This window comes from Ochotona curzoniae, unplaced genomic scaffold (genome assembly GCF_017591425.1).
Source record: "Ochotona curzoniae isolate NIBS_2020 unplaced genomic scaffold, NIBS_Ocur_1.0 scaffold_4506, whole genome shotgun sequence".
Lineage (NCBI taxonomy): Eukaryota > Metazoa > Chordata > Mammalia > Lagomorpha > Ochotonidae > Ochotona > Ochotona curzoniae.
Window position 1 is genome coordinate 952,781 of NW_024467119.1, and position 24,478 is coordinate 977,258.

General features: G+C 45.2%; 1 protein-coding gene across 1 annotated transcript in view; it reads right to left on the reverse strand.

Annotated features, from left to right (window-relative positions):
- The window catches only part of CSMD1 (CUB and Sushi multiple domains 1), a 1,316,379-nt gene that overhangs the window by 37,471 nt on the left and 1,254,430 nt on the right, over positions 1 to 24,478 (reverse strand). Inside the window, exons 51-54 of the mRNA XM_040967079.1 lie at positions 16,919 to 17,113; positions 14,143 to 14,316; positions 4,504 to 4,677; positions 3,262 to 3,435 (exon numbers count right to left, since the gene is read on the reverse strand). Of these exons, the coding sequence (XP_040823013.1) occupies positions 3,262 to 3,435; positions 4,504 to 4,677; positions 14,143 to 14,316; positions 16,919 to 17,113 (717 nt within the window). The remainder of the gene's footprint in view (positions 1 to 3,261; positions 3,436 to 4,503; positions 4,678 to 14,142; positions 14,317 to 16,918; positions 17,114 to 24,478) is intronic.

A 24,478-nucleotide genomic window follows, 5' to 3' on the forward strand; every position in this document is an offset into this window, starting at 1 on the left:
ATGAGTCAACAGTGCCCAGTGGGGCACCGGGAAAGCAGTGGGCACTTAATCAATGTTAAATTGCATAAGCCAGTTTGGGGGTATTGATGCAGAGGGCTCTAATTACCCCAAAGGGATTGAGACACAAGCAAGGCTGCATCCCTATGGGCAGACACAGGGCACTGAACTTTGAAGGTGTTCCCATTCCATCATTCCTTCGGTGGTATAATTTCTTCATCTCTTCAAGGGTGGGAATAATAATCTAAACTCTGTCTAATCCTTGACAGCTGCATGAAGCAAGAGGTGGACACTAAAGCTGTGTCTCTCCATGACCATTGCAGACCTCGTGTGCTGGGCACATGCGTGTGTTCCAGATGACAGCATGTGGAGATGGGGGGCGAATTCACTCATGTCTGGTTCAGTATTCAGGAAACATGTACACATAGACATGTGTCTTTAATCATAGTCGCATTTCTTTTAGTGTCCCCGTCTGAGAGGCAAAGTTTCCAGAGCAAATGCTGGGGCACAACAGTTAAGCAGCTCTGTAAGGGACAGCTGTGTCTCACACTGCAGTTCCCTCCACTTCTCATCCAGCTGCCTAGTAATGGGTCTGGAATGCTGTGCACAATGGCCTAAGTCTTGCCAACCATGTGGAGGTCTTTCCCAGAATCTGAAAGTGTGCTGCTACACACACTGGTTGGATTCCCACATCATCTTGCTTGTCCAGGGTTAGTTCATGAGTCACCAGGGTCATGGCAGCGATAGCCAATGTGCTTTCTGTGGGCAGCATCAGCCACCTACTTCTGTCCATATGGAAGGCTTGTCGTCAGAACACAGCACTAGAATATGGCGTGGAACCAAGGACAGAAATGGGTCCTACCTCCCAGTCCCTGCCCAGGCCGAGTGAGTGTGTGGATTTTTAGGAAGTCTGTTTCCAATACGCTTCCTCATTAAAAGCAAGTGTGGGGCTGAACTTTACTCACATTGAAGGCACTTACAGGTCACTTTGGACTGGCTAGACCTAATTTTGTCGTGGTTTTCAATTTTTACTGTATTTAATTTGTTTGCAAGGAGAGAGAGAGAGAATATTAATTTCCCTGAGCAGCATGCTGGTGACAGCCAGAGCTAGGCCAGGCTAAAGCCAGAAGGCAGGAGTTTAACGGGAGGCTTCATTCGGCCGTGGGGCCCCAGCTCCTTGAGACACAATCTACTACCTCCAAAAGTGTGCATTGCCAGGAAGCTGGCATTGCAGGGGGCATGTGATTCTGCCCTGGGCACTCTGAAGTGAGGTGTGGGTTTTTTGCGTTTTTAAAGACAAGTGTGCAGGGGCTGTTAGGATGCGCACTGAAGCTCCCTATGAGGACTTGAACTCTCGTCCATGACCTTTGCAAGCTAATTCTGGCCCGAAGTTCCCTCACTTCATTGAAAGTGAAGTATGAATTCAATATGATACTATCTAGCTGTAGTTTGGACAGCCAGAAAACAGAATGGGCGGGTCCTAGGAAGCAACACAGGAAGTGACTAGGATGTGTGTAGTGATCGCCAATGAATAATCATTGCGGATTATTATACTGGTTCTAAAATTAACAACACATCTAAGAGTGTCTGACAATGTTTCTGAGAGAATATTGAGGTTTATTAAAGTAAATTGATGATAGGAATCATTTTCAAGAGTGACGTTGCCTTGCAATGGTTCCATTCTTTTCCTTTAAACAGAAGCTGACTCTGGAAGAACTGGTCCCACATTATGTACTCAGTCAGGGATGTGGGCGAGGAGGGAGGGCTCCACAGAGGAGAACCAGGTTCCACGCTCATCACAATCCTCATGCTATATCCCTGATATGTTAGAGCTGAAAACTAGTGTTTTCTGACCCAAATATCTATAAAAAACATGCACAAGTAAAATGTACCAAGTATACCACTGACACTAAGTCTCCAGGAAGAAGACAACTTCACCAAAAAATGGCGCAATATTTTAAGACCCATTAAAGAAAGAGAGAAAGGGAGGGAGAGAGAGAGGAAATTGCAAAGGATGTCAGCTTGCCTTGGGGGCAGCTATCCACTCAGCTGTGACTTGGATCATAAGGCAGCGGGAGCCTGCCTGCTGAAGGCACAGGTCCACCCTCAGGAGCACAGTGAGGCTGAGCTGTCACCTGCAGGTGAGCTGTTGCCACGGAGATGTGATCACGCCATAGGCAGAGCATAGCAGAGGGTATTTCTTTCCATTCATTACTGAGGTTAGAATATCTAAGTGACAGAGGTCATGGGAACCCTAACTCATCTCAGATCCTTCCCATTATCACAGTGACCATAATGTCCAAGAGGGAATGGAGGAAGAGTGAGGGAGACTATGTTTAGGCAAATCGGGGCTGTTGTTGTGGCAACTCTGGCTTGTGGGGTTGGTACCTGCCAGGGACTCCCGCAAGGACAGGCTGTGTCCTCTGTAGTGACCAGCCCTGGTGCTTGGCACACATCACCCTGGAGGTTCATCCACCCTCACCCTGACTTCCTCCTTGTTCTGACTATGGTTGGCTTGGATGAACCCCTGAGTGTTCTCATCCTGGTGTCAGTATTTCCAGGGGAAAGTGGGATTTAGCAGGTATCCTGGACCCTTGAACTTAAGCTAAGCACTGCAATTTCATCCTAGTACCAGAGCTCTGTGGCTGCATAGGCAACTCAAAGCTACAGAGAAAGCTGTGGACTCGCATCCTGCTGCTGTCTCCTTCAGCAACAGCTCCCTGAGTCCCACAGATACGAGGGGAGTACTTGATAAGCTCAGACTTTTCCTCCCATCTCTACCCTCATGCATGCTACACCACCAGTGCAAGCGATGTTGTCATGGGAACCATAGTAAAACCTTAAGTATCTCAAGCTCAGACATCTAGAAATGCAGAAACAAAATTGCAGAATAGAATTTTCTTGTCAACTCAAGATTGATCAAAGCCCATGTGATGATTCTTAAAGAAATGGATCCAAAGTACATCATTGCCATCTAATAGCAGAGAGAGCACTGTAAATGCACTTGAGGGCCAAGGAATGCTAAATGCAGTTAGGCGGCATGAAGGGCTGAGCGGTGGGAGGAAACAGAGGAGGAGTGGGTTACAAGAGAGAGAATTCCACTTCTTATCAGTTAAATAGCAATTATACAGACACGGGTGTATTACTCTCAAAAAATTTGCACACCATGAGTAGGACAGCTAGTGCAGCCCCCACGACCGAGGTGCACCCTGCACTTGACTTCAGTGATTCCTCATCCACCCCATCCCCCAGAGGCTGTCCTACCTCGGCAGGTGGGCAGTGGGCTGCTCCACTGCCCATTGCTTCGGCACTGGGCTCTTGAAGCACCCTGTAGCAGGTAGCCTGCGTTGCAAGTGAAGTTGACCACGTCGTTGAGGTTGAACTCACTGCCGTTGGTGAAGCCGTGGGCCGGGTTTCCAGGGTGACCACAGGTGATGGCTGTGGAGGACAGGGCAGCATGAGTGCTAGGTGTGAAACAGGTCATGTCAACCCCTTGGGCTTTCCCGGTGGCAGACTCTGACTGGGAGGGCTTGGAGTTATCACTGTACACGCTCCATCCCCTTGGGAGGGGACACTGGCAGCTTGGGGTAATATGACAGCTGTGGACAACAAGCACTTCTCCGAGCTTGCCCCAAGGACACGCTAGCTGACATGATATGCATTTGTGGGATGCTTCCACGTTCCAGAATTATGTTAGACATCACGAGATGAGCAGAACAGCTGTACGTGTTCAGATAATGCTGTCTTCAGGAACGGCTACTGTACGTACTTTGGCATGCAGTCAACTGTCACGTCCTGTAAGGGCAGGACAGAACTGCATGAGATCTGGTAGTGGTCCCTCCAGAGCAGAATCATGTCATGATCAAAGTGCCACTCTGCCCTGCCTGTGCACCATTACCCTGGAACTACACACAACACAGCCCCGGTAGTGAAAATGCCTGCTGCCTTTGCTTGCTTCATGTGAGAACAAAGCATACAGTGGAAATGCTGTCCATTTAAGACAACTTCTGACACAGAGGATGCATATGCTCTGCCACTGGTGGAAGAGGGTGGAGAGAATCATTTCATTCTCTCTCACCAGCTTCTAGGGACAAAACCATGTCCTCATCGAAATGACAGCAAACACAGCAATGTTAAGATGAGGGCAGTGGCTCTCCTGAGGCCTACAAAAGTGACCCTGGAGCCAGGCTGGACAGGGTCTCCATCTCACATGTCACCACACAGTCTCTCCTGTGCCGATGTTGAAGAAAGAAACCCACAGTGCCCCTCCCCTGGCACCCACCGAAGTGAGCAAATCAGTCTGCCCAAGCCAATAGAAGCTGAAGGCGTGCGTTGGGGGTGTGCGAAGGAAACAGCCTGGGCAGAGCGGGGGAGCCAGTGTGGAGCCAAGAGTGCTCGGTGCACAGCTCAGAATCTGAGGGATGAGCTGCTCCTGTCACAACTACAAACTGAAGAACCAAGAGATGAGGAAGCCTCTGCCAAGGGGCAGCTCAGCACGGAACTTACGGACGCAGACTGGAGTTTGCCCGGACCATTTGTGGTCTTGCAAGCAGATCCTCACGGAGGTCCCCACCAACCGGAAACCGGGGTTGCATTGATAGACGACCGTGTCCCTGTAGCTGAAGCCATCGCCACTGATGTGGCCATTGACGATGGGGTCTGGGGAGCCACAGTGGCCGGCTGCAAGGAAGCAAGTCAAGCTTAGATATTCAGGATTGCACAACTGCGAATGTGTGATACCCATGATTCATTGTTTACTGACAGTCATGAATGATCTTGAATACACAACATGGAATTTCATGTTGAGATACTTTATATATATTTGTATTTTCTGTATTTTTATATAATATATATTCTTTATCATTAGCTTTTTTTCCCATTTGTCTAATGTTTCCTCAACAACCCTAAAGTTAAATGATGCTGGATCTGGAGTTCAGGGCAGAGAGCTTTCTTGAAGCTGGAATAGACTCAGCAGACAGGAAGAGGCTGGAGCTGAAATGAAAGGCTTCTGTACCTGCCAGTGGATCAGGCTTCCTCTGAGCAAAGGAAATCCAAGGACCACTTCAGGGGACATGAGAAGGGTTGACGCAGAGGGAGCTGAGACCTCGAAAGTCTAATCTAGCCTGGTATCCCAAAAGCTCTAGTAGGGAGCTGCCAGCTGGGGGAGGAGTTTGGGAGGCTTTGACTTCTCCAGGCCCCAAGAGGATGCCCATGGTTGGCACCACGTGCTACAGAGGGGATGCAAGAAGGCAGGACTTAGTTCTCAACTCACGACAACTCTCCTGTCCATGTCTGTCCTTCCTTTCATCCACTTCCTCCTTCCTTCTTGCTTCCTTTCTCTTTATTCAATTTCTCCTTTGCTCCCTCCTCATGCATGGAAAGATGTTTTACTGAATCAACAGAGCAGTCGCACTGCGAGTAGCTCACAGGAGAAGGCTCTGTGTCTGGGACAGGTGAGAAGAAACATTCATTACAACCCCTGAGTCCTTCATTCAGAGATGTGTGGACTCTCACTGCCACTCACTTCCCTGTGAAAAGCCATAGCTGTCACACACCCAGAGGCTGAGAGAACTGCACAGCTGTCAGGATGCTTGACTGCCTCTCAACCTCATCCTCCTTGAGGAACTCTAGCTTGCAATCTGTATCTCTACTGAAGACAATTTCAGCATGATTGTGGTCTCTGGATTTCCTGCTGGACCAATCATCAGGAAGGTGAGGCTCTGATGGGGAGAGCTATATTTAGAAGTTCATGTTCAGAAGCTGTGATGCCATCATCTAATACGGATCACAGTTCATGTCCTGGCTGCACAATTTCTAACCCAACTCTCTGTTAACGCACCCGGGAAAGCAGCAAAAATGGCTCAAGTCCTCAGGCATGGCCACTCATGTGCGCAATCCAGATGAAGCTTCATCTGATCTAGACATAAGCATGATTTGGTCATGGCCATTGTGGCCGTTTGGACAGGAAACTGACAGATGGAAAATTTATTCTCTTTATCTCCATCTCTCTCTCTCTTTGTGTGTGTGTATGTATCTCTCCTCCATGCCATCCCCCAAACAACTGTACAAAGTAAATAAAGAAAGAAATCTTCAGAAACAAGAATCTCCACAGTAACTCCTGTCTGATCCACAGCCACTGCAGATCTCAGAGGGATACGCTCTGAGCATGTCAAGGAAATAAGAAGTGCTTCCCAAGGTCACCTCAGTTACTTGAGTGGTTAAAATGAGTGGTAGCAACATCACACCTTTAGCTGGCAATCTGAAAATATGGACATTGTGGCTCCCCAGTCTAACTCGATGTGGACATGTGGCTCCCCATATGACTCATTGTGGACATGTGGCCCCACACACATATGACTTGTGGTGGACATGTGACTCCCCAAGTGACTCAGAGTGGACAAGTGGCTCCCCACATGGCTCAGTGTGGACATGCGACTCCTCATATGATTCAGTGTGGACATGTGACTGCCCACATGGCTCCGTGTGGACAAGTGGCTCCCCATATGGCTCAGAGTGGACATGTGACTCCCCACGTCTCATTGTGGACATGTGGCCCCCTACATGATTCAATGTGGACTTGTGGATTCCCAATCTGAAGTCAATAGACAACTTTCACTTTCAAGGCCTCAGTGAGTTTCTTTTATGACATTCAAAATCTCAAACCGGTAATATGCTGTCCTTAAACATGGAGTTTTGCTTACTTTTCCTAGATCTGAAAAATAACATGCCAAGGTGTTATGGAAGGAAAAACTGAATGGTGTGTAATTAAGCTTCTATTGTTCTATAATGCTCTGGTATAGCCTTTTTCCATAAGTTTTAAAATCCGTATTGGAGTCCTGGTTTTGAGTCACAAAGACAATGAATGGAAAGCATTTTTCTGATTCCAATATCAGGTTGGTGTTAAGCACTTCTGTCTTTCTGCAGGGCCTAGAACATGTCAACCATTGCTAAATATTTGCTGATATGAGTAGAAAGAAAGCAACTTTGATTCTTGACACGTTGTCCTCTACATAACTCCAAATACATTATCTACTTTGCACTTTCCTTTACTGGACAGGAATAGAACGCCATTTGGCATGGCTCAGCAATGCTCCTGGGCTGGTGATTAAGACTTGAATGCAAATACAGAGACAAAGCACAAAACTCTCTCTTAGAGGGGTAATTTCCATGACCCAAAGGGTGGCAAAAAGATGCAGAAATTAGAAGCTATTTCCTTCTTGGCAGTATTTATTTTCTATAAATGTGTGGGCACCGTAAAGTTATGTGAACAATTACGCATTTACGAAGAGGGCAGGCTCTTGAATCTGTATCTGTTCTGTTTAAGACACTGTATGTGTCACACTCCACTTCCTGTTAGTTTGTCTATCTAGAACAATTCAGTTGTTAAAATTCTTCTGTGCCTGAACAATAGAAGACAGGGTAAGCGGCACTACTTACTGGAACCTTGAAGATAAAGGAAAGACAAGATCATTTGAGATCAGTGCTGGCCACTTCAAAACAAGCTAACTAGTCACTTAAATGAAGCCATGCGACTGTGTGGTGGATGTGGCGCACCCTGATCCCTGTCTTCAGGGTGTTTTGATTTAATTTGTGTTTCCTAGTTTATTTTTTTTCCCCAGGACAGTTGGCTTCAATTTAAATAGAGGTCACCTAATGTTTTCCTCAGGCAATTCTGTAGCAAAAACAATCACACTAAGGAAATCAGAAATCCTGGATTTCTTGAGAAGTGTCAGTTCAGAAATCGACCTATTAAAGTGTGCAAAGAACATCTTGGGTACTAACGTGTCAAGGTCACTCCTTTTACTCTTGTATAAGTTTCGCTCATGAATTTATTAGTATGCTACTAATATAATCTGACAGCATTGGCAGGCAAGTGATTAAAGAATTAGGAGATGCTATAAAATTGTAGCTGCATACTTAACATTTTTCCCAATTCAATATATGTAAACAGATATAGCCGAAGGAATTGCTGAAGTTTTAATTCACATGCAAGTTAATCTGATTACTACCACAACTTTAGAACTTAACTTTTTTAGTTCTCCGCTTTTTCTGCAATTCTTATGCTGTACAGAGAACAATTTGTCAAATGCTTGAGATTGCTACTGAGAGAATGAGAGGCAGAAGCTGTGCTCAAAGCCAGGGTGTTCAGTTTAGAGTGGATACAGTATGCCACTGTTCCATTAGCACCTGCTCTGCAGGTCAACACCCAGGCCAGTGGAGGCAGCACTTCCTGTAGTTCACAGATTCTAAAGCATGTCAACAAGGAAGCCAAGCTTTCTAGAAGGAAAATTTGTACGTTCTGCTGCACAAGTGTTTTAGAAAAATTCTAAGTTTTTCCTAGAGAACAAAACATCATCTCTTTGCTCCTAGTGCAGAACTTTGAAAACAGGTCCTTGACCATGTATGGTTCCTGCAGTGTCCTAGTGTCAGTCTTGGTTAGTTTGTTCCAGAATTTGCCTCAACCTCATAGTATATGCAAGGATAGGATGCCTGAGTGCTTCCACATGTAGATAGACCTGTGGAGTTTTAATACTGCTAACAGGATCAAGTTCCACTTTTCCTCTTATCCCAGAGAAAATTTCTACAGCAATGGGAATGTCTGGTCTTCCTATCCTAGGCCTGACGGCCTCCCTTTATGTGGAATCAGAGCTCTAAGGGGAACCATGTCACCCGACTCTCCCTCACCAGGTGTCATGAACAAACAGGCACACAAATGGACACATGCCTGCCCATTCTCACCTGATGTTGCTTACCAGCATGCCGCCTTGCCCGGCACCTGTTCTATCAGCACCAGCAATATGTCCCAGTCTGGATTAGAACTGAACCTCTCTACAGCAAGCCTATGGACCAAGCCATGGACCCTGGCATTTGTTCTGTGAACCTCTCTACAGCAAGTCTATGGACCAAGCATGGACCCTGGCATTTGTTCTGTGATTAATGCTGCTTTTTGCTGACTGCGAAGCACTAAGCACTCACATGTGCTGAATGTAGGAGACTGGCTGTGTCTTATCACGCTTCTCTCCCCGGACAAACGTGGTGTGATTTGGGCAGCAGATTCCAAAGCCAATTCTTAAACTCTTCTTGATCTTTAACAAACAGTAGTGAAAGGTCAGTTGGATCAGGTGCCCTCCCGTGCAGGGAAGACCACGCCGAACAGTCAACAGCAGCGGATGTGTGCAAATCTCCACATCTGTGCACATTAAAGGACATATTTGAATACTGACCAGCAATGAGACTTACGTTCTTGTCTGACTGAAATTGCTTGCAGCAGCCCTAAACAACTTTGCCTGCATCACAGAAAAATGTAGTATTGCCAAAGTGTATGAAATCCTTCTGGGATAAGAGAGTCCTTGACTGCATCGTGCCCTTCCTACACGATACATAGTGAACTTCTGGACAATATCACGATTTGGAGATGAATCAAGTCTGTTTTCTGCCTCTTTACATACCTCCAAACTGTGTCCTGATTTGAAGTCTGATCTTTTGCATACACTGACCAAAAATTTGTATCTGAATTGCATCTTCCTGTGAATGCCTATATAACACTCAAAGCTTGGGCCAGACCTACTCTTTGCACGCAACCTTTGACATATCCTAAAGTGATCACTAGCTATTTCATGAGATACAACTGTTTCCCTGACGTCCAGGGAACCTACTCTTTGTACTATCTGTTTAAAAAACCCAGACTCCTAGGAATTTTGTTGTTTCACTACGTTTTGACTTCAGCAGGTGGCATTCTACTTCGCCTTGCTCTGTATCCCCACTGTCAGGTTGTGACAGCATAAACAGTGCAATGCTCCAGCAGTAGGACTCAGGAATTCCCTGGCACATGGATGGCTTTCCGCGATCCTGGTGTCATGTTCACCAGGCTGTCCTGGTCCTGAGCCTGTAGGAGACATCCTGGCAGTGCCCACTGTGTCTGGGGTCTTAGCTTCTACAATCATTTTGTCCCATTTCCTCAGACTGAATTTCCAGCCACCAGGAGTGACCTCCTACGTTCTCTCTTCTCTGAGTCTTGGACTCTCCTATGGCTACCTGCATATTTCAGGTTGTTTGCTTCTATCTCCATTTTGCCATTTGTCATTCTTGATGTTTCATTAAGGATACTTGGGTGGCTAGTGCCCTGGGGCAGCAGGCTCTTTGCCTACAGAGCCAGAATCTCACAAAGGCACCGACTCATGTTATGGCTGCTTCGTTTCCAATTAAACTCCCTGTTAATGCCTTGAGAAGGTAGTGGAGTATGGCTTAGCTACTTGGGCCCTTCTCCCATGTGGAAAGACTCAGATGAAGCTCCTGACTCCTGGCTTCAGGTTGGCCCAGACTAGCCCAGCTCTGACAATGACGGACTTTGGGGAGTGAACCAGCAGATGGGAGATCCCTCTGAATTTCCTTCTCCAAAACTCTACCTTTCAAATAACAATAAAATAGATCTTTTTTTGGAAAAAGGTACTTTGTATTTAACTTATTTCTTCGATGATAAATTCCATAAAAGGAAGTGCTATATCTTCTTGGTATTCACACAGCAAAGAGGGAAGAGCCCTGGGGGATTAAAATTTCTGTTCTAATGTCATATTTTTTTGCTATATTATCATGTGAACCTTGCAAATAATATTCCAGTTTTATTCTCCAAGAACTATGGAAAGATACAGCTTAAAATCTTGTTTTGTGTCATATCATCTAGCTCTTTTAGCCATATGAATGTCACTCTGATAGTCTGTTTATGAGAGAATTCATCTCCGCAGAAGTCATTATAGTGTAGCAAATGCAAACTTCTTTCAAATAATAACACAATCTAATAAAAATAGAAAGTGTTCCCTCTGTGGGAAATGTCTCTATCAGTGACATCTTGAGTGCTACAGATTAAAGAGGTAACGAAACGGGAGAGATGATAGGTTGTAATGTGTTGAAATGTCTAAATGATATAAATGTTATCAAAAGATTAATGCAGGCTTCGACCACAGGGGACCTAGCTTATAGATATACAACCTCTTTCAAGTATGTGTGCTCTCTGTAGGGTTCATGGCAAATTACCACTGGGAAGATGAGCGGAAGAAAATAATTAAGGGAGCGTAGGAACATATAGCTCCCCTGACACATCAGTAGCTCCTGATAGCCTAGCTATGGGGTCAGCATTCCCAGCGCTTAATTCTGCAGCCTAGTGAGAGCTACAGCATCCTGTGATGATTGGTAAATTAGAACACTTCCTGGGTAATTTGCAGACCCTAGGAGACCCCATCAAGACATCACAGTGACAGCATGGATTAAGCATGTGTGGCACTTCTGTGAGAATACACTCTGACTCTCCCAACCCGGACCTGGGCCTCGGACAAGCTATGGGCTTCATACACAGGTTCCGGACTCTCCTTGACACAGCCTGGAGTCTACTGAGCCCCAGGCAGGAAACTTCCTCCAGTCCCGAAGCGCAGCATTCTGCACATTAGTTTACAAGGTTCAGCTGTGACACACTGTCACTTCCAGGCTCTTCTTTCTCCATGGCTGGAATCAAACCCCTGCTGGCAATCACTGGAAACACTGGGAAAATGATCCACTTCCCACAGAAGTGAAGGAAAAAATTAACCTGGTAGCCCTCAAAACAGATGACACCTCACCCTCAACTTGGAAAAATATTGGCCAAATACTCCTGCATCATGAGTACAGGCAGTGTTGTGGACTTGAACTCAATAAGGTCCATTCCCAGGAAGGGGCCTCCTGCCTCTCGCAGCGCTGGGCAGAAATACCTGTTACACACACACAAGGCCCCTTATGTGGGGTCTAACTGGGCAGAAACACCTGTTACACACACACACACACACACACACACACACAAGGCCCCTTATGTGGGGTCTAACTGGGCAGAAACACCTGTTACACACACACACACACACACACACACACACAAGGCCCCTTATGTGGGGTCTAACTGGGCTGTTTCAGTATACTGTGTGCACTTTTCAAAAACCAAGGTTTGGGAACCTGCACCACTGACATCAGCACCAAACGCAGATCCGGCCTGGGCACATGCATTGTATCAACTTTGCTGCCATTTCTTTCCTTCCCTCTAGATACCAGCATTGATCCCATGGGGACTTGACCGGTACGTCAGTGCTGGTGCTGGATGAAGTACAATGCCCACACCTGGTCTACTGTTCATCTGACACCCCATGGAATTGCACATGAAAAAAAATAGCTGTGGACTGCTCTGCAACTTTTCTGCAGGCCCAAAGCACACTCAAGTTTGCTAAAAACATCTCACAGTCCGTGTCACCATGCCTGTCGCAGTAGATGCACATGGGTTCCGGGACAGCCCATGTAAATGATTTCACACAACTGAAATGAAAGAAAATTTGCACATGGAGCAGCAATCAGGACAACTCACAGCCTGACTCCTCCATGGTGCCAAAGTTCCTTGCTCGGATGTTTTGATGGCATAAATTCTCCTCACATGCACATTTGAAGTTACTTCATTTGGTAAGTGGATGGGAATTTTACATACTTTGTAACACTTTCTGATGCATTTATTATTTTATTAATGAGATTTTAAATCCATCTGCCAGTGTCATTTTCACTTGTTCAACAATAATCATTACCAGGTGCCTCCCAAAAATCTGAGTAAACCTTGAATTTAGATACACTACTTCTAATATCTCAGCAATATCAAGCAAAAAATGTGAAGTATACAGACTCAGATTCAGTCTTGTGAAACTGTAATATGTGAGCTCTTCATGATGACACATGTCCAGTCACCTCAAAGGTGTGCTTTGGGCAGGTGTGTGTCCCTGCCCCAGAGTGTTGGTTCGAGGCCCTGCTGCTACTTCCACAGCTTCCCACATTTGTCGTTGGGGTAAGTGGGCTGCAAGCAGCAGATGGCTGTCCGAGAACTTGGGTCTCTGCACTCGTGGAAGAGACCCAGGCGGAGTTCCTTGCTCCTGCCTACCAGTTTCTGACTAAAAGCACGTTCCTAGCTTTGTGCTGCCTTAATACTTCTGAATAGCAAAGACAGAACTAAGGAGGCGGCTGAGGCCCTCTGCTCTGCTTTTCCCCCACTGCTTTAATGCCAACCTCACTGAGTGAATCAGGTTCTGATTTCAGACAAAAATGATTAGTATTTTTATGGTCTCTGACACTCTTGCTTGTTCTCAGCCCGGTGGATTTATCCTTCAGGACTCTAACCTTAGAACCATATTTCACTGTCTTTGCTTGCAGACTGAATGTCTTCAAGAACATCTAGTGTCACTGCCCCTGGGTCATTTCCTAGTTCATTTCCACTGATGTTTTGTTTTGTTGTAGGCTACCTCTTTCAGAGCTGAAGCCCTGGTATGATATAGATTTCCTCTGAATTAAAAAAAAAAATCCTTATCTACTGCATGTGTCATTAATACAAGTCATTTCCCCCTGTGACTATTCATTCCCACAGGGTACAGGTACACCTGCAGGTCACCGAGGGTTGTTCAGTTTGGCGAAAACCCAGCATGATCTTCAGCACCGGTCACAGTGCTGGACACAGCACTGGCAAAGGGGGAGGTGAGGGGCAGAAGCAAAGTAATCACAAGGCAGATAATCAAGAGAACCTGAACCTCCACAAGCAGGGCACGGTCCTGGGTGGGGAGAAATGCAGACAGTACAGCTCCAGCTTTGCTTTAGTCACCCAAACTGTCATGATGGCATAGCTGACATACACAGTGCCTTCCCCCAAGAGATTAGATCGTTGGGAAAAAAGCAAACTAGCTAATGACCCCAGCATTAAAAAGCCTGTGTTTTCACAGCCAAGCTGCCTTGGTTTAAACTAGTGCAGATTACTTTTAAAAATATTGTGTTTACATTGATTTAGATTAATATCACTTGTATTTGATCACCCAATTTTTAAATTGGTAGAAAAATAAAATGTATAATGTTATCAAAGTTATTTTTTTGTGCATTTTAACTTCTGATGGCATTTGAGTGTGATTATATTCTTGGTACTCTTTGAAATGGTTTTTATGTCATGGAAAGCAGTAATGAATTTCATTGATTGCAAAGAAGTCCTACTGTGAATACAGCATTGAAAACCTGGGTACGGCTTAGAAACGCTCGACTGAAGCGCTTTCGGCAAGACGTCGCATTCACCCTCATCATAATTTGAAGGTTGATTTGAGTTAAAGAAGTTACCCAGACATCGAGTTTCAGTTCCGCTCCAGAGTCCATTTGCCAAACACTCTCGGACGTGAGAGCCCACGAGGGTGTAGCCGGTGTTACAGGTGAATATAGCTGTGGCTCCGAACACTGTCAGTGTCCCAATCTTGTTCCCATTGGGGGGAAAGGACAGGCTTCCGCACGAGATCACTAGAAGGAGAAGGGGCAGTGAGCATTATTTCAGCTTCACCTCCGAGGCTGATCAGCAGTGCCAGGTCTTTTTAAAGACAAACAGCAGACACATCTACTTAGTGGGTGACTCCCCAACCCCCCAGGAGCTTCCTCCCTAATATTGCTGTTATTTTTTATCCTTTGCCCTCACAAGCAAGCTAATATGTTCTCGAAAAAGGATACAGCATCCAAATGTGTTGACTCACAGGTGTTGGCTACCTGTCCACTTTTCTGTCTACATAAAAACCACAAGTGGTTTGCTCGTGGACATCCAGGACAAGCCATCAGGAGTTAAGGATTGTGAGCTCTCTTTATTATAGTCAACCTGTGAGGACAAAGAGGTGTAGAAAAATCTAGGACATGCCACTTCGCACAGTGGTGCTGAGTGTTCCCGGGGTGCCCTGCATCCAAAGCCAACACAGAACAAGCACAGGAAGCCACAACTTGTGCAGAGCCGGGCTCAGCCGGTGTCACCTGGCAGTGCCAGAATGAGAAAGGACCTACTGAGTGTGTGTGTGAAAATCGTATGCACTGTACCAGTGAACAGAAAACCTACTGCGCGTAGCTTGGAGGTGAGTCCGTGCACTTCAGCAGGTTTTGTCACAATTAGAGACAGCAGGCTGAATTTCCAGGACACAGACAGACCCAGCTGTTGGGAGCATTCTCCAGGGTCCTCACTTTCAACATGTCATGGATGCCTGTCAACTGCTCCCAGGCCTTTCAGTTTCTGGAGCTGCTGAACCAGTGCAGTGTCACATTTTGTGCCTTCAGGAACCATTACTAGCTTATTTGCTGTGCCAAATGTTAATGAATTTGAGTAGATCTTTACAATCTGTTAGGGGACTTTTGTTAAGCCTTTTCCCATACACAGTGTAAACTTCACTTTGACCCAGGGTATTTAAAGATTCGTTTGTAGCCATTTGTGACACCAAGATTGATCATGTATGGAAGTGTCAGTGTTCAGCAGAAATGAGTAGAGATGCCTTTATATCCCCGTTAGAAGTTCCTAGGAGTCCCTGAGCTCTGAGCAAGCTTCCTGGGCCACACAGTGTGGTGTTCCTGCCTGCGCAGGCTGCACCTCTTTACTAGGAGGACCACAGCTCCTGGCTTGGGGAGAGCTCAAGGGGGTGAGAATACTAAAGGACTATTTAGAGTTTGTTCAGCCATGCAGAGAGGATGGTCTTGTCCATTCTGTGACAACACAGATCTCTGAAACAGAATTTCTCGGCGGTGATTACAAATGCTTATAGAATGGAAAGCTTTAGAGTCCAAGGTTGTGGCCCAGCAAATGCCCACCTGGCATGGCTCTGCCTTGACACACAGGGCAATGGAAGCAAGTGTCCAGAGATATGAGGACGATCTGAGAGAGCCACACGGCACCTGTGTATCTGCAGGAACTCTAACGTGTGCCTTACAGGTTCTGCACTCACTTTGAACCTGACCAACAGAATGCTGGCTGGGAGTGTGTGAAATAGGCCAAAGGGATCCCGTGGTAACTTGAAGGGTAGATTGGTGTGTTCAGGACTGGCATGAGCCTGGGAAAGGTGGTCTTTCACCAGGTGACAGAGACTCACTTTATTCCAAGCCAGCTCATCCATCAGCCACACCAGGACACAGCATGACAGAGTCCTTAATGATCAACCTGCAAAGCAGCCTCCAAACAGGGCCACTGTTGACCTTGACCATGAAGATCAAGGGCACCAGGAAGCCAGTGACTCTTGCTACATTTGCATTTGTGTTCTGGGAAGAGCTTGTAGTTAGCAGCTGTTTCATTAAAAATGAAATTAAAGTTGTGATCAAAGATAGCTACACAGTCCTTTTGTCTGTCTCCTTTTTACTCTGGTTTATTCTTTTAAGCTGTGTGTTCTATCAGTGTTACATTGTCTGGTGACTTGTTCTCATGCATGGTAATTCCCAATGAACAATCAAGATTGTATATTAAACATGTCTGGATCAGATAGAGCTTTGAACAATGCTGGTGTTGCTTTATTATTCTGTTTATTCATATTTATTATGAAATCCAAAGTCTTCGTTGCTCATCTTGTACCTAAGAGAATAACAATCTCCTTTTTTTCAAGACAGTCATTATTTCAGAATACAATATTGTCAGCACAAACGCTGCTCCCCACAATCCTAATTAGAACTTCTGAATAGCCAGCATGCGTAATGACAGTTAGCTTTTCACACACAGGCCTATGGTTCTCTTTGAAGTGACTTGGGGGTATGTGAGTATTCTAATATTTCAAAGTTTACAAAATCTGATCATTAACAGGGAAAGGCACCAACACACCATCCATCTGTCACAATCCAACTGTCCCACATCAAGACACAGGAGGAAGAGGAAGAGGGGGAGAAGAAAGGGAAGGAGGAGGAAGAGGAGGAGGAAGTGGTTGAGGAGATGAAGGAGGAGAAAAAGATGGAGGGAAAGGAGGAGGAGGAAGGGGAGGGGAAGGATGAAGAGCAGGAATTGGATGAGAGGGAAGAGGAGGAAGAGGATGTGGAGGAGGACAAAGAAGGAGCATCAACAGGAAGTGGGACAAGAAGTTCTGGGTACCCTGGAGGCGGCTCCCAGTTCACTCACCTTTACAGCTCGGTCTCTCTTCCCCTGTGCTCCATGTCCCATTGGTTTGGCACTGGAGGAGCCTTGGGCCCTCCAAGTAGTAGCCGGGATTGCAGCTCAGGAGCACCTGCGCCCCATACTCATTCAGTGAGCCTGCGACCAGCCTCCAGATGACGTGCTCCGAGAGCTGAGTTTCAATGGCAGGGCAAGGTACCGCTGGAAGAGAGACACACTCTACATCAGCATCTTGTCTCCAGACCCAGGCCAGGAGTGCTTGCAATGTCCAGGGGAAGCTGTACAGAACTGGCCATGATGAGAGCAGAGGTTGTCACCCATTCCCTTGGGGCATCGCTATTGCATGCATGGCCCTATGACAAATCCCAACTGTAAGATGCATTCAATTACATGGTTGCCAGGGCATTGCCATTCATGCCCCGGGTCAGAGAGCTAAGGGGGTAATTTAGTTGTGCCATGGCAAACAAGGGCAACTCACCTGCCACTAACTTAAAATGTCGTCATGGTAACAAGCACATGCGAAATGCAAACATGCCTGTAAATTCTTTTCTCTCCCCTCTCGGTGTGAAAGTTAACCATGTAATTGAAAACCAGCGTGGCTTCCAGTTTTCAGGAACTACGGTGTTCTCATTGTTCCCTCCCTCTGTAGCATGCGCGCGTGCACACACACACACACACACACACACACACACACACACTCACCATAATATCTCTGCACATTGCTTAGTTTATAAGAATACAGATGTATCTAGGCACATCATATTAATACTCCTAAGGAAAATAATCATAATCTATCCCTGTTTGCAGGAGACTTCTGGATTGTGGCAGCTGTTTAGTAAACCTAAGTGGTAACCTTTGTAGTAGAAGTTAGTAGTTGTGGTACTGCTAATTGCAGCAATGTTACAATATTAGCAGGTGGGATGCAAGAGATTTAGGCATATGCTGCAAACATTTGCAAAATTTGGTGTACATATAAATTTATACTTCAAAATTTTGTTAAATTTAAATTTGCAAATGCAGGAAGCCTCACCACTATATTAAATGTGAAACTTCCTTAGCTGACACGCATCACAGTGGGTTAACCACAGCAGTGAATACATTGATGTATGTATTTACTGGACCTGGAAGAATCAGAGAGAACGGTTTTTACACTAACAATGCAGCTCCTTAGATTCTTCACAGGCTTGTTACGATTGAATCGACACATCAGGGCATCTCAAAGGTCTCAATTATTTTTCTTGCAGCAACTCAGTACTACCACATGCAAACGCACAAACAAAGAGGCCTTGTAGGATATGATGACAACAATAAAATCCATGAGGCTAAAATGGGAAAAGTGCTCATTTTGCTCCTTTTCAGAAATTTTTGGTATAGCAAGTATTCTAAATTTATATAGATATTCCAATGTTTTACCTAATGATATAGTTTTTTTTCCTAGCCAGGACACCTGAGAATTGTAGGCATGGGCACCACTTCTTATGAGTCTTTAAATCCCATATTTTAAATAAAATGCATTTCATGTCACCAATCTAAGAGCAGGCAGAACGAACTTGATTGTTTTTAATCATTTGTAGCATCTTTTCCAATTTATATTTTTGTCAAGGATTTCACTTCAGTTTCCAAGCAGAACTGGATCTTTTCTTCGAATGAATCCCTGGGTCAGCAGAAACTTCCACGTTGTCCATGGTGACCTCTTCACTAAGGTCAAGGGTCATTTCAGGCTCTGTGTTACAGGACTGAAAGATATATGCCTAAAGATTTCCTTTCAAAATACTTGCAAAATTACTACTGTTGGATATGGGAAATGAGCGGCAGCCCTCTGCGGAGGAGGAGGGTTTCCAGGCACTTCTCTGAAGAGCCAGAAGGTCTACAGTGCTCTGAGAGTCCCCCCACACTTGTCCTGGTCTTTGTGCTTGACTGAGTCTCTGTCCTCTCAGGCAGCCATGACTTTAATGCTATCTCATCTTTAGGACTGCACTTGTAAAGCCATATGTCACCTGCTGAGCCAACCATTGGAGGAAGATCCAATTGTTTCAAATATCCAGATATCCAGACAAAGTTTTGTCATTTTGCACATTTCCAGTGGAATCTGTGACTATCCCTAGCACAGAAGAGACACTCGCATGCTTCATGTAAAACTCTATTATTCAAAAGAGATGAATGCTGGCATCAATGTTATTGCTACTTTACAATTTGTAAATGCAAGGTCTTGGAAAATTTATCTAAATGGGTTTAGAGCAGAGAAAATAATTTCATCACAGCAATAGATCTCAATGGTTTGAATAAATAATTGTCTATATATCAAACAAGTATATTGGCAAAAATTATTTTAGTTTGTCTGCTTAAGTTCTGTTGAGGACACAATTGTTGCCCCAATAGATGTCAAAAGGAAACCCACTGGCTTTCTCCATGTCTGCGTTACTGCTGTCAGTCTTTTCCTGTTTTGTGTCCTGGACATATTTTCATTTTGTTTTCTCATTTGATGGCAGTTTCTTTTGTGGATTTTTAAAGATCATTTATGTTAATAATTTATGCAAACACACAGAAAATGCACAAGCTGACATCACACTGATGGATTTTCGGTTTGTGAACCCCTTACTTTCTGCACTGAATTGGCTTTCAAGGTGTGAACACAGTGTGTGACAAACAACCACACCAACATCCAGAAAACGACCAGCACTTTAAAGACAAGGCATGCTGTTTCAACCAGTAAGTCATCCACTCTCTCCCCAGATGCATATTTCTGCCCAGGAAGAAAGAATGCCATTACATTTATGACTTAAGTCAAACTTGGAGCACTGTGGACCACTGTGCATATCTTGCATTTATTAAGTAGAACTGCATAATAGCCAACATTGTAATCCTGGTTTCAACATTGTCCTGTGAAACCAGTCAATGTGTAGGCATGTGACGATGGTAAGCATTTGGTTTGATGTATTTTTCATGGTACCCGTAGACTATCGTATCGTTCCTGATGGCGAGCATTGTGGCTGTCCCCCACTGCTTGCTTTGGCAGTGGACCCCTGGGAGTGTCATTTACACAGGTCTGTACGTCTGTTCTAAGGACAGGAATGTTGGCTTGTAAGCTCTTATCACTTTCAGTGGTTTTTTCTAGACTACACTCTTACCAACAATGGAGTAAAGATCAAATTGCTGACCGATTTTGGTCAACACCAGGCATCTTCTTTTCTTTCTGGGGCCTTTGCCTAACGGAAGCTGGTATAGGTGATTCCAGAGCACAAAAACTGTATTTATTGGAATAACCCATTTCCCATGTGATATAACGTTGAACTAACTATGTAAAGAAATCCGCTTCCTCACTGTGCTTTCCTGTCATCTTGCTCAAAATATCCCCTGGACGTTTTCCTGGTTCTGTATTTTCTACCACTGATCTCGCTGCCCTTCCTTGTACAAGTGCCACAGACTTTCAGTTCTAATGCTTTAATGGTGACTTAGACATCAAATCCTGCAGAGAAACACACAGGCCCTCTGTGCAGAGCAGATTGAGGGTGTCTGGGAGATGGGGAGTGCTGAGCCCTTGATCTTGGGTGAAACACAGCTCGATTATCATTAAGAGCTGGGGGTGACTGCATTTGGGGGGCAGGTGCCTGGAGGCAGGATTGCTGGATCATGAGGCAGTTCTGCTTTTTCATTTCTCTAGAAACCTCCAAGAAATCCTCACTTCACAAAGATACTCGCACTTCTGTGCTTGCTGCAGCACTATCTGCAAAACCTCAGACATGGAATCAACGTGCTTACATACCAATGTACTATGAACTCTACCTAGAAATCCTGTGGATGAACAATGAAGACATCGGTGAGTGACATTAGCCTAGCATGGAAGGAAAAGCTGAACCCTCCCCCCGCCCAAAAAAAGGAAAAGCATTTTATAATGGAACTTACATGCCAAATCTTTCACAAAGAAAAAAGAAAGAGAATAAACAGATATAGAGAATAAGAGCAACCCTCAGGGCAAGGCTCGGGGGAGGACACAGAAGAGGGGTTACAGGATTCAAAGATTTGAAGGATGAGCACACCTAGAGGTCTTACACACAGAACAGAGTGTGGTGGAATAGTACTACACTCTGCAAGGGGTTTATGCTGAGGAAGTCGACCGTAGCTATTCTTCCTACAAAGTGAAAGAGTAAGCGTGTGAGGTGATGGAATGTCACCTTTTTTCTGTCTACCACACCCTGTTATTTCACGTTGTATATCTTTAGTGCATACAGCAAAAATAATTTAGAGCTACTCTGATCTGGAGACTGGTATTCATCACCCACAACATGATACATGTGACTGGCACGTGGAGGCTTCTGTTTCCTGGCCCCAGGTCATCACACCTGTGGAGTCACTGGCCGATTCTTGCACCTGCTGTTGCTCACAGCTCTGCACAGCCTCAGGTGGGTGCGAATCCTGCTCTAGACAGCCATTCCTCTGTGTGTGTGACTGCATTTAATTTCACTCCATTGGTTCTCACAGCCACACCGAGGTAGGAAATATAAGAATGATTGCTATTTTAAGAGTATTTATTTATTTTACTTAAAAGCCAAAATTATTGAGAGAGGGAAGGAGACACACAGAGAGATCTTCTATCCACTGGTTCAATCCCCAAGCATCCACTCCATCTGGGACTGAGTGGTCCAAAGCCATGCACCAGGAGCTTCTTCTGAGTCTCCTGCTTAGGGCTTAGTCCATCCTCTGCTGCTTCACAAGCCTTTAGCAGGGAGTTGGATCAGAAGCAGAGCAGTTGGGACATGAAGCTATGCTCATATTAGAGGTGCACAACACAGGTGGAGGGTTAGCCTGAAAAGCCTCGGTGGTGGCTCCATTATTTCCATGATTTGTCTTTCACAAACCAACAAACAGGCTCACACTTGCCCAAGCGAGGTAAGAATTCCCTATGGTGCAACCCAGGCCAGCATTTGGTGTGGATCACGCTCCTTGACCAATGGAAGCAACACAAAAAATCAGACTGATTCTTGCATGACTCCAACGAGGGACAGCGTGGGTACATTTGAACTAAATTATTGAGGATTCCAAACACAAAAGCACAAAAATGCCCAACAGACAAAAAACACTTTTTGATAAAAATGCCTACAAGTTTGGGAAATGCAGAAATGTGGTGAAAAAGATATTTGCTAAAATCATGTATTTAAAAATAATTTGAGAATATTTATTTGTTCTTTATTTGGACAGCAGATCAGAGTTACAGAGAGAAAGAGACACAGAGAAAGATCTTGCATTTGCTGGTTCACTCCCCAGATGGCTGCAATGGCTGGGCTGAGCTGATCTGAAGTCTAGAGCCAGGAGCCTCTTCAGTGTCTCCCAAGTTTTAGGACATTTTCTACTGCTCTCCCAGGCTACAAGCAGGGAGCTGGAAGGGAAGTGAAGCAGCCAAGACATGAACCAGTGCCCACATAGGATCCCAGCAACTGCAAGATGAGGATTTAGCCCTTAAACCATCGTGCTGGGCCTTAAAAAAATTCTATGTGAATAAATTTCTAGGTCAAGTTCAGCAAAATTCAATTTGTTTTAAAAAACTCATGTGTCCCTAGTTTGTTATTCCACTTGCCAGTTTATCTGATATTTCTCTTATTTAGTTTTGAGAAAATGCAGTTTCTTTCCATAACTGTAAGGACAATGACTAACCTGGAAGCACTTTCCCTTGGCACTCAGCACACTCCTTGCAGCCCATGCCAAAACATTTGACATGATAAACACGGGGCTACCTCAAAGAACAGGACTAAAAGGGAAGCTTATTTTAGTGCAAAACATTCTGAACACATGTGTGGTTTCCTTTTTAATAAATGTGTCTTCCATGTACTTTTTGAAGACCTATCAAGGTCATCAGAAGGTCTTTTGGGAGGTCTTTTTGCACCAAAATTAATTTATCTTTTAGTTCCATCTTTCATGAGCTTCTGAAGAGTCCTAGGATCACAAAATGGTGACACATTTTGTTCTGAGAATGTCTGAATTCCATCTTTTTTTTTTAAAATCAGATCAGATGAGAGCAAGTGCAACACACAGTTTGTTTGCACAAATGACCATTCTTTGACTTTTGCATGTTTCCATGACAACAGAAAATACCTTGCATATTACTGAAAAAAGTGATGACTTTCAATTTTGCCATAAGTGATTCTGAATTACTATAGAGTAAGTCAGCTGGTGGCAACACAGGAAGGCTCGCTGCTGCTTTGTTGAAAATGTTCAGGCAATGGAAATGCTGCCCCATCCAGAGAAGCTCTTTGGCATCCTCTCCCTTAAATCACAGACACTTCTCATAAATCATCTGTGAAATGTTCTTCAGCCCCCAGGTGTGGGGTGCAATTGTGTTTTTGTGTAAACATTAAATTTTGCCATGCCATAGCATTGTGGGTAAGCATTTTTTAACCACCAAATTAAGTTCAAGCATATGCAATTAGATTTGTAGAATGTTGATTGGCAGTGTGAAAGTGAGTTAACTGGTCTCAGCTTCTTCACACTGTCTAAGTGCATAGGGGTCGCTGAGTGGACACATGGCAACGCCTGCCCTGGCACGCTGGCAGCCTAGAGCAGGAGGCCAGCTGGGCTGGAGGAAAAGATGGATGTGCAGAGATTAGGAAAAGCCAGGATGCTGGAACTCTCTCCACTTGCGTTTTCCCTCATCTGTCTTGAGCAACCTGCAAAGAATGCCCTTTAGCTAGAGTGAGTCCAGAATTTCGGGGAATTTTAAGGACAAAACTTGCTTGTGAACTTTGTTAAAACCCTGATGCTATAGCACTTGAAGATGATACACATTCATTGAAATAACAACGATCACTGGGGGACAGGCTCTAAAGTAGACTTGTGCAAATAGCTCACAGGCGCAACAAGATAGCCACTGGTTCTGTGTCATGCTCACAGCTCATGTGACAGTCACTGGCTCTGTGACACGCTCACAGCTCATGTGACAGCCACTGGCTCTGCACAGCCATGATGAGAGCAGTTACTTGTGAGTAGAAACCATCTAGATATTTACGCACAAAGTGGCAGCAATACAAGCTTATGTACATAGGAAAATACCCAGGCATCACAAATGCACTGCCCTCCGCCCAGCACTGGGTAGGGAAAGAGGGGGACAAACAGTGGGTTCGGGAACAGGGCCGAGTCCAATCCTGGCTCACGGCCCCAACCCCACTGCAGCCCGAGTGTGCCTCAGGATGTGTCCATCTTGTGGTCAGCCTGCCCCTGCTCTGTCATCATCACCCAGGGTATTGTAGCTGACTTAGCTCCCCTGTCCCTCGGGCAAAGTCAGGCCCTGGAACTCAAGCACCAGCTCATTCTAGCCTTGGGAGAAGAGTTTGCTTAAAACTGGGGAAGGACCCGACCCCATGCCCCATGCCTCCTCGTTCCCTCTCTCCCTCTCTCCCTCTGCCTGTCCCCTTCTCCCTTGACCATGCACCTAAGCAGAGGACTCTCTTCTTCCTTCTGCCTCTGAGAGAGCTGCCTTTCTGTTGGGATCAGACCTCCCAAGGGAAACACTGATGGGACACATACTCATGGATCTAATCCAACTATGGACCTGTGTCTTCCTGGACAGAAAAAAAA